Source organism: Aquila chrysaetos, chromosome 6 (genome assembly GCF_900496995.4).
Source record: "Aquila chrysaetos chrysaetos chromosome 6, bAquChr1.4, whole genome shotgun sequence".
Lineage (NCBI taxonomy): Eukaryota > Metazoa > Chordata > Aves > Accipitriformes > Accipitridae > Aquila > Aquila chrysaetos.
The window spans coordinates 7,806,388-7,815,552 of NC_044009.1; the positions used below are offsets into that span (position 1 = coordinate 7,806,388).

At 50.6% G+C, this 9,165-nt stretch overlaps 1 protein-coding gene across 4 annotated transcripts in view; it reads right to left on the minus strand.

Moving 5' to 3' along the window:
• Window positions 1-7,684, minus strand: part of PAX7 (paired box 7) — a 102,038-nt gene extending 94,354 nt beyond the window's left edge. For 2 of the 4 annotated variants that reach the window (XM_030018022.1, XM_030018019.1), the window contains exons 1-4: window positions 7,600-7,684; window positions 5,390-5,625; window positions 4,587-4,716; window positions 3,436-3,564 (exon numbers count right to left, since the gene is read on the minus strand). In XM_030018022.1, the coding sequence (XP_029873882.1) occupies window positions 3,436-3,564; window positions 4,587-4,716; window positions 5,390-5,625; window positions 7,600-7,684 (580 nt within the window). Of the gene's footprint in view, window positions 1-3,435; window positions 3,571-4,586; window positions 4,717-5,389; window positions 5,626-7,599 lie in introns of all 4 variants that reach the window. The other 2 variants (XM_030018021.1, XM_030018020.1) reach the window with 2 other exon arrangements.
• Between the last annotated feature and the right edge of the window lie 1,481 nt (window positions 7,685-9,165).

The window sequence follows — 9,165 nt, forward strand, 5'->3', positions numbered from 1 at the left end:
CATCACCCACGCGTGACCCTCCGTAATAAACCCCACCAGTCATAATAAATAACAACAACCCAAAATAATAATAACTCGGTCTTAACAAGGCTAAAAAAAAAAAAAAAAAAAAAAAAATAAAGTGAAGCCTCATGAATATATGCCCAGGGCTAGCTGGAGTGAGCCGTTTAAAGATGAAAGTGCAAAGAAATAAAGGCTCAATTTAATCTGCCTTAAAACCCTTCAACTTAACGTTTGTGCTGGGAACTCAGAGAGTGAGTACTGATTGGGGATAAATACATTTCTTAGCATGCCTTGGAGCTATTACACCCTTCTCCAACACAGCTCCCTATTCAACAGCCACAGTTTTCATTACCAGCTCTAATAAGTCTTAACATTATTAAATGCCAAGCAGACGATAGAAAGAAACAGGCGCAGGGTGGAAGCTTTCTTTAACACTTAAAAAGAGAGAGCATTTAGGGCTGTCTTCCTCCGGCTCCCCGCAAGGAGAACCCGCAAATGGAGCAAAGGCGTTTGTCAAGAGGAAAAAGGCCAAAACAAAGTTTTCCCCTTCTCCCCTCCATCCACAATAATAATAAAAATGCGTTAAAAAAGAAAAAAAGGAAAAAAAAAAAACCCACAACCGACCACATGAACAACCCAAACCCTCACACCCACGCAGTAAAAGCAGAGCTGGAGAACAAGTGTCAGGAGTGCGTTAGTATTTTTATTTTACTGCAAACCTCCCAGGAAAATTGATAAGGCGGGGGAGAGACCTCTAAAGAGTATTTTCTTTTCGAGCAAAAAAAAAAAAAAAATAAAAGGAAAAAATACACAACGCACGCTCACCGCCTCCGAGTGTTTTACAAGTTGAATCATCAATTACCTTAATTGGGGCCATTAAAACTTTTCCAGACGTGAAAATATACATTGACGGCGGTACTTTTTTTAAAAATTACTATTATTTTTTAAGGGTTATTTTTTAATCGCACTCGATCTCGGGGCGATCGCGGCAGCGCTCGGACCGCGCCGGCTCCGACCCGCTGCCAAATCTCCGCTCCTGCGGTTGATGCTCACCCTCCCCCCTCTTCCAAAACCCCAAATCAAAGCCTTTTGGGGTGATTTCTCCGCAAATCTACGGAGTCAGGGTATGATTGCAGGGGATGGAAAAAAAAAAAATTTTAAACATTACTGCTAAATCAGGATTTATCTCAAGGGATGGGAAAGGGAGCGGAGCCTGCGCGCTCGGAGGTAACGCGGTGCTCCGCGGGCTCCGGCATCAGGAATTTGCCCAAATTAGCCCTCGATTCAAAACGGGCTGGTTTCATAAAGAAATGGGGGCTCGTGTTTTATTTGTCCGCGATATTACCCATGAAGGAAGAAGAGAGCGTTTTGTTTTGCTTATTGACACGCACTTCTGCATGTTATTAATGACTAAAAAGCCTCCAGCTCCTTCACTCTTTTTTATTTTGGGGGTACTGATGGAGAAAACATGCACGGACAAGGGGAAAAAAAAAAAATCAGCAGTTTAAATATTACTTTTTTTTTTTCCAAGCGGTGAGGCTTGAATAAAATAAAACTTAAACCCCAAAATCTTCTCCCCCCCCAATAAAATTAAAACCACCCCAAAGTGATGGGGGGGAGCTTTTCGCGGACACAATAGCCCCGATTTGCAAATGAGCATCGCCTGTTTCCAAATCACAAGCAACATTTTGCAACGTCCAACGGCTATCCTTTTTCCAACAGACGGTCCTATAATATTACAAAACTATCTAACAGCAGGGAGTTTTGAATAATTTATCTCCCTTTCTTCCCTTCCTTGGCCCTTTGTCCAAACTTTTTCTCCTCCTTGCAGAATTTTGAATGAGAATAGACAAGCCCTCCCTCCCCCATCCCTTTACTCCATTTTTAAGGCAGCCTAGGGTTTTTCCCCCCTTTTTCCCCCCCTTTCTTTTTTTTTTTTTTCTTTTTCTTTTTTTTTTTTTTCTTCTACTGTTTGCTTTTGTGGTCAGGAATCTTTTGCTTATAAAGCTTCAATAGACTTGAAGGTCTTTGTAAGTGAAGTTCATCTTCAAGGTTGGGAAAAAAAAAAGGATCGGATCCTTAAAGAAACCCCTTTTGTGCACCTTCATTTAAAACTCCCAGTAACGTTTGATGGTGACACGGAGAAGCTTTTTCTTCTGCCCCAAATTCCCCCCACTTCAGTATTTCCCCACTCACCCGCACTATCCCCAAACGGGGAAAACTTTGCAGCTAGCGAGAAACTTTATAAGCGATTCCCCCCTGCTTCCCACACCCAGATTGGGGACCCTCTCCGTGAGGAAAATACCTCTCACCCCGCTCCCTCTTGGCCTGATACCAACGATATCGCAAATCTCCCAAAACTTTGACCGACTCAACCCCGACAGGCCTGGGCCATCGCCATTTTGCAATCAATTTTGGAAAAAAATAGCAAACCCCGATTTCCTGAAGCCCATCTCCAAGACTTGTATAATTGCCGTTCCCCCCCCCGCAAAAAAAAGCGCTGAGCTCTGCGACACACGGAAATAATTTTCTGCCTAAACTGATACAGCAGCTCCTCCCTCCCGTTGATTAAAACTTCCCTGTCTTTGCAAACGCCCTCATTGATAAACCTCAATTATGCCTCTTAAAAATGCCATCTTCCCCCTTTTTGGGGGTGAAGGGGAACAATCGCCCCCACCAACCTTGTCAAAAATCAAATTACAAGCGCCGCAATGGCCGGCTCCGGCCGTGCCTTGTCCCCCCACCCCACATTTACAGCACAGGAGCTTTAAAAAGTTTAATTTTTCCTCCCACAAGAGGAAAGTGCCAACCATGGGAGATGATAACAGGGCCCTCTGTTCTCCCGCCTGCCCCCACTGGCCTGGCCTTAAGCCTTTCATCAGAAAGGCCAGATTTATTTTTCCTCATTTTATTTAGGGGTGCAGACCCCCTCCCCGTTTCCTCCCATCCAAGGACCCCCCCATCTCCCCTCCGCGCTTCCCCGGCACCGGTAGCTCTGCGGCAGCCCCAGCGCAGCGCCGATCCCGGCTTCTCTAATTGATATTGATTGGCCAAATCGGTCAACTGTCAGCCAGAGTTTCAGGGGACCACTTAGAGAGCAGGAGAGAAATCTGTTTAACAAATTCATTTAGGAATCAGAGATGGTCCCCCCCCCCCGACATCTCCTTTCCCCCCTTTATAAATAAATGATCCAGAGCAAAACACCACCAACTCTTCCTCCTGGGAAAGCATCCTCAGCCTGAGGGGCTGGGTACCACCTTCTCCTCCCAGGGCCCTGCATCACACCCTCGACTCTGCCATCAGTCATTTTCGCAAAGGACAAATGCAAGAGGCTCTGGAGCCTTCCCGTCTTACTCTTGTTAGGGAGGGACACGTCCCCTCTCCCAAATGTCCCCTGCAGCCCAGCCCCAGGGCACACACGGCCGCCTTTACCTTTGTCGCCCAGGATGCCGTCTATGCTGTGCTTGGCCTTCTTCTCCCCATCTTCCTCCTTCTTGTCGCAGTCCTCCTCTTCCTCTTTCTTCCCGAATTTGATGCGTAGCACACGGCTAATCGAACTCACTAAACCTCAGACAGTCAAAGACAAAAAGGCAAGTATAAGCTGCCTGGGAAGGCAAGGTGGGAGACGGCCGGGAAAACCCAAACCGCGGCTGCATGTCTCGGGCAGGAGGCCTTGCACCCACATGAAGGGCAGCTGCACCCCCTTTTCCCAGGGGTACGCACCTGCCTGGTCCTCCGTGCCCTCCAAAAAACCCCGAGTTCACCGAGCTGCCAAGCTGGATGCCCAAAGTTGGATGTGCTCGTCACCATCCCCCTGAGATGCCTGGCATGAGCAGCACCCACTTGTGTGCAACACCCCCCGGAGCATCACAGCCGGTGTGACACCCCGAGACCCGCACCCCCAGGGTTACCGACTGCTTTATAACAGGGAAAAGGCCCCCCCATACCCGGCTTTCACCCCAGTCCCAAATGGGACCCCACAGCCTGCATTCAAACTTGGCCCCTGTCCTGCTCTGGGGGAGACGTGCCCTGCAGAGAAGGCTCAGCCCCCCCCAAAACTGAGGGGAACTGACAGCCAGGAGCTAAAGAGCTCACAAGACCCTAAGCACGTCCCTGCAGACCCAATATTGGGGTACAGGGTTGCTTTCCACGAGCAATGGGGATCCCCGGCTGATGGAAACGCTGCTCTGCAGCCCCCACTGAGCAAGCTAGTCCCAACAGGGCAGCCGGGGTCCCCTTTAACCCCAGTTTTAGGATCTGCCTCTGCGCGTGCTCCCTCCACAGCGGGACCCCCCCCTGCTTTCACGGGACTTGGAATAAGTTGGGAAAATTGGTTTGTTTGTGTTTGTTTTTCCAGCAGACCGCAGCATGGCCAGGGCACAAACCTCTCTCGCCTGGTGTTTCTTTGCTGCTGTGGGTTTGCTTGGGGTGATTTTTTTTTTTTTTTTTCTTCCCCTCCCCTATCAAAGCAAAGGCCGAGAGGGTGTTTATGGCCCCTGGAAACATTTTCAGTGGTGATAATAATTTCCTTCCATCTTCCTGAGGGTATCGGGGGTGTCCTTCTTGCCAAGCTGCCTTCTCACCTGAGGGCACGGTGCTCCGGTCGCAGTGCCCATCCTTCAGGAGCCTGTCTCGGATCTCCCAGCTAAACATCCCGGGATTTTCCCGTTTGTATTCCTCGATTTTCTTCTCCACGTCGGGAGTCGCAACCTGCTTTTGTGATCAAGGGACACCGGTGCGTGCCCGCATGTGCAGAGAGAGGGAAGGGGAGAGAAAAAGCGCTTTTAATTGAAAAGCAAAAGCTGCTCAGCTCAGTTCAATCCTCTGTGCCCTGGCTGCTAGTTTTGGGGCTGAGAATAGGGATTTGAAGGGGGGGAAAGGGGGAAAAGAAGAAGAAGAAAGCTGGGGTAAGGCCCTTCTCTCCCAAATGTTGGCCACCCTAAAAGTAGAGTCTCTGGGGGCCCAGGAGATCAGCCAGGATGGCTTTATCCTGAGCCCCAGGGGGGAAAGAAGGCAGGGAGGGCGTGCAGGGGATGGTTTTGGAGGGGGAGTTATGTACACCCAGCAATTTATTATTCCCTGAAACATCCCGGCTTGCCTCCTCCCCACACACCGGGGCCGAAGCAAATGCTTGAACGTGCACCACTTGTTGCACATGGGAAAAAAAAAAATCACTTTAATTTATTCATAGCCTTCAACTCAGCACCGGTTTCTACCCATCTGAGCCTGTAAATTGCAGCTTTATTAAAGCCCCTTCCCCTCCTCCCCCCTTTCCCTGCGTATCCACCTGAAAAACTTAAACCCCTCCAAAGAAATCTTGATTTTTTTTAAATTTTTTTTTTAGCCTAAGGAGGGCAGTTTAGCTCGGCTCCCGCATTGCACTCACCCTGGGCTTGCTGCCTCCGATGGCTCCGGGACGGATGGAGCCCGTCTCCTGGTACCTACAGAGGATTTTGGAGACGCAACCGTGGGAGACCCGCAACTGCCGGGAGATCACGCAGGGCCGGATCCCGTGGTGAGCCATCTCCACGATTTTATGTCGGATGTGGTTGGGTAGTGGTCGACCGTTGATGAACACCCCTCCGAGCTGGTTCACCCTGCCCTGGCCCAGTGGGGTGGAAACTGGAGAGCAAGGGGTGGGGGGAAGAAAAGGGGAAAAAAAAAAAAAAAAAAAAACCAAACAAAAAAAACAACGCAACAACGCAGGAGGGGGGAGAAAAGTTAAAAGAGGGAAAAATCCAGCAAAACGGAGCGCATCCCTCCCCGCACCTTCAGCTTCTCTCCCGGTGTTTGAATCTTTAAAAGAAGGGAGAAACCTCTCACCCATCCCCTGGCCTCGGTATTTATCTCTGCATTACGGGGAAGACTTTTTCCCATCGAGAGAGGGAAAATAAAAATAGCCTGTGACCCGCACGCCCATCACCCCGCTCTCCGAGGTGGCCGCTATGTTTCTCTCTCTCTTTTTTGGCATTTCACACCTATGTTATAAATCATATCCGGCGTTTTAAGTACAGGAAAATTTAAAACCCCATAGCAAAGCCCCCCCCCCCCAACTTCCCATTCCCCACAGAAAAGGCGCTCTCCACTTCTTACTTCAAATTACAAAGCTATCTGCTTTCAAACAAACTTTTGGAAATAACCTCTTGAAATACTCTGGAGGGGCTTTTTAGTTTTTGGTTTTTTTTTTTTTTTTTTTGTGGTTTTCGTGGGGGGGGTGTTGTTAAGCGGTTTGGGGGGGTGCGGAACAAGCGCGGATCCCCCGCGGCCGCGCCGCTTCCCCGACACCTTGCACGGCGCATCCCCGCCCGGAGCGTTAGTCCCCCTCCCCAATTTGTTTAATATCTCGCAATGTAGATCTTGCAGATTAATACGATTTCACAGGCTGGAAATTAAAAACAAAACAAAACAAAACAAAAACCAACAAAAAAAAAAGGGGGGGGGGGAAAGTGGGGGGGAAGAACTCAGCTGGGTAATTTGCAGAAAGGCTGGAGGGGGCGAGGGACAGGCAAGGCGAGGGGGCTGATTTTTCTCTTTATACAAAGAAAAGTCGATTCCAGAAATTGCCTCGCGATTTAACAAGAATCATGCACCACTAATTCCAAGTCACTTGGCCAGCACTCCCTGGATATATCATTATCGACAGATAACACTCGAGTGGCCAATTTTACATTCAAGAGGTACTAAAACCGCCGGCCGCTCTCTCTTTTCATTATTCCCAGTCATGTTGTGCAAATATTGTTGTAATCCTTTGATCCTTTCCCTTGCCGTCTGTTTTACTTCATTTGCTACAGAAAAGCACTTCAACAAATCCCCCCAGCTTGTATGTTTTGCAGCCTGCGTGGTTTTCCACAGGTTTGAGTTTCGCCACTTGATCACGGTCAGGATGAAATTTTCCTGTTTAATAAATGCGGGGAGAGGGGTCCCGCTCTAATTTTGCCTTTTTTTTTTTTTTTTTCTCCCTGTGCCTAGAAATAATAACCCCGTAACACAAAGAAAAAGCAGATGACGGGAGAAGTGGATGCGCTGCGAGGTGGGGATGACACTTAGCGAGGTGACAGCTACAAAGTCCCCCCCCTTTCCCCTCGCCAGCCCCGGCCAAGGACATCTCGGCTGCCCGCAGCTAGAGGATACCCTCGGCTTAGCGATTTTTTTCTTATTTTCCCCCCGAAAAGTTGAAAACGATCAATTTGGTTGGTTTTCCCCACCTTTGCGGGAAGATGAAATCGTCGGGACATTTGCGGGTTTTAAAAAAACCCCAACAAAAAAGCACTAAAAAACCCAAACCAGGAGAACCTGCCCCCCCCCCAAAATCTCCGGGATCCCTGGAACTACTTTAAATGGAGGGGGGGAGGGGGGGTAAAAAAAAAAAAAGGCAAACCCCGATAATTTCGCAGGGACGGAGCAGCTACAGCGAGAAAAGAAGGAGCTAAATACCAGCGAGAAGTTGGATGTTCAGGTCGGGCCCCCCCCCCTTCCCCAGCTGCAAAGTTTAGCTGCATCCCCACCCGGAGGAGCCCAGCCTGACCCCCCCCTCCGGGGTTATACCGAGGTTCTGGGGGAAAGGAGCGGTTTAAAGAGGTACTTTCCCAGACCTACCTTCCAAGGGGAAGCCTGTGCGAGGGTAGTTTTGCCCCGGAGCCGGACGCATCATCCGAGGCACCGTCCCGGGCAGAGCTGCCATGGTAGGGGAAGGGGGGGGGGGAGTCGGGGAGGTGGAAAGGGTCCGGTCCAAACCGGGGGGGGGCACCTCTTAGCCCCGGGAGAGCCGAGGGAAGGGGGGGGTGGGTGCTGCGGGGATGTGTCTCCTCGGAACCGAAGTGCTTCTGTCTTCCAGCCCGCGGCTGCAAAACAAGGGAGAAATCTTTGCTCCAAGGGGAAAAAAAAAAAAAATCAAAATATATAGAAGAATAATAATAAGGAAGGGGGTGGGAAAAGGCGGGGGGGGGGAATCACCCACCAGAAATTCCTCTTAAAGTTTTAAGGCTATGTCACAACCGGCCTGAGCGGGCGCTCCGGAGGAATGTAAGCCAGACTGCCGGGAGAAGCAGACACATCCAAAGTTGCCTCGGTGCTGGGCTGGGCTTAGGGCTGGGGGGGGGGGGGGGGGGGCGAGAGGGGGGGGGGGCGAGCCGACTTTCCCCCCCTTATTTTGTTGTTGCTTTTTTTTTTTTTTTTTTAAGTGGTTGGTGCCTGTCGCTTAAGGGATGCTCGTGATGGGGGGGGGGGGGGGAGGAAGAGGAGGAGGGGGGGGGATGTCAGATGGAGGGTTTGGAAGTTGTTAAAGAGCCGAAGTTGGGGCCGTGGGGAGGCCAAGCGAGCTGTGATAGGCTCCGGCTCCTTTCTTTTATTCATGGCCGGGGAAGGGGGTACCACAGCGGGGCCAATAAGAGGCAGCAGCTTCCCAACGCGCAGGCAAAGCTGTGGGCTTGCCTTATTTATTTTTTTTTTTTTTTTAAGATGTTATTATTCATTACTAGGCTTGGCTTCCTTTGGATGGAAACCTGGGGTCCCCCCTCTCCCGGTTGGAAAATATATTGGGGTGAAAGGAATGAGGAGAAACTTTAGGGAAAGGTTGTTTGTTGGGGTTTTTTTGGTTTTGGTTTTTTTTTTTTTTCGCCTAAAAGTTGGGCGCACCCAGAGCATCCCTATGGGTCCCACCGGGGTAAGGCCAGCCCCGGGCGGGGGCTGATCCCGGTCCAGGCGCTACAGCATGGATTAAAAAAATAAAATAAAATAAAATAAAATAAAATCCCCCCCTTAGCTGCGGGCCCGAGCCCGGCACTCCCCACCTTGCAGCCCGCTGCCCCAGGAGGGGCTTGGACCCTCTTCCAGTCCCTTCCCAGCGGTTAATGGGGGATGGCTCGTCCTGCCTCACTGGCACCTGGGCCAGGCTCACAGCATCCCCCCCCCCGACACCCGCCCCCCCCCCCGGCTATATGGGGCCGGATTTGGGAGCAGCTGAGCAACCCACCGCCTCCTTTACCCAGCCCCAGGTAGCTCCCTGCGCTCCTCCCTCATTAACATCACGTCTTTAATTAAGAGACAGGCTCCGAGCTGCCGAGTTGGTACTATTTTGGGGGGGGGGGGGCAGCTCCGGGGTGGGGGCTCCGGTGCTCCCCTGCTGTTCTCCCGCGAACTGCCCGCTCGCTCGCTCGCTGACCC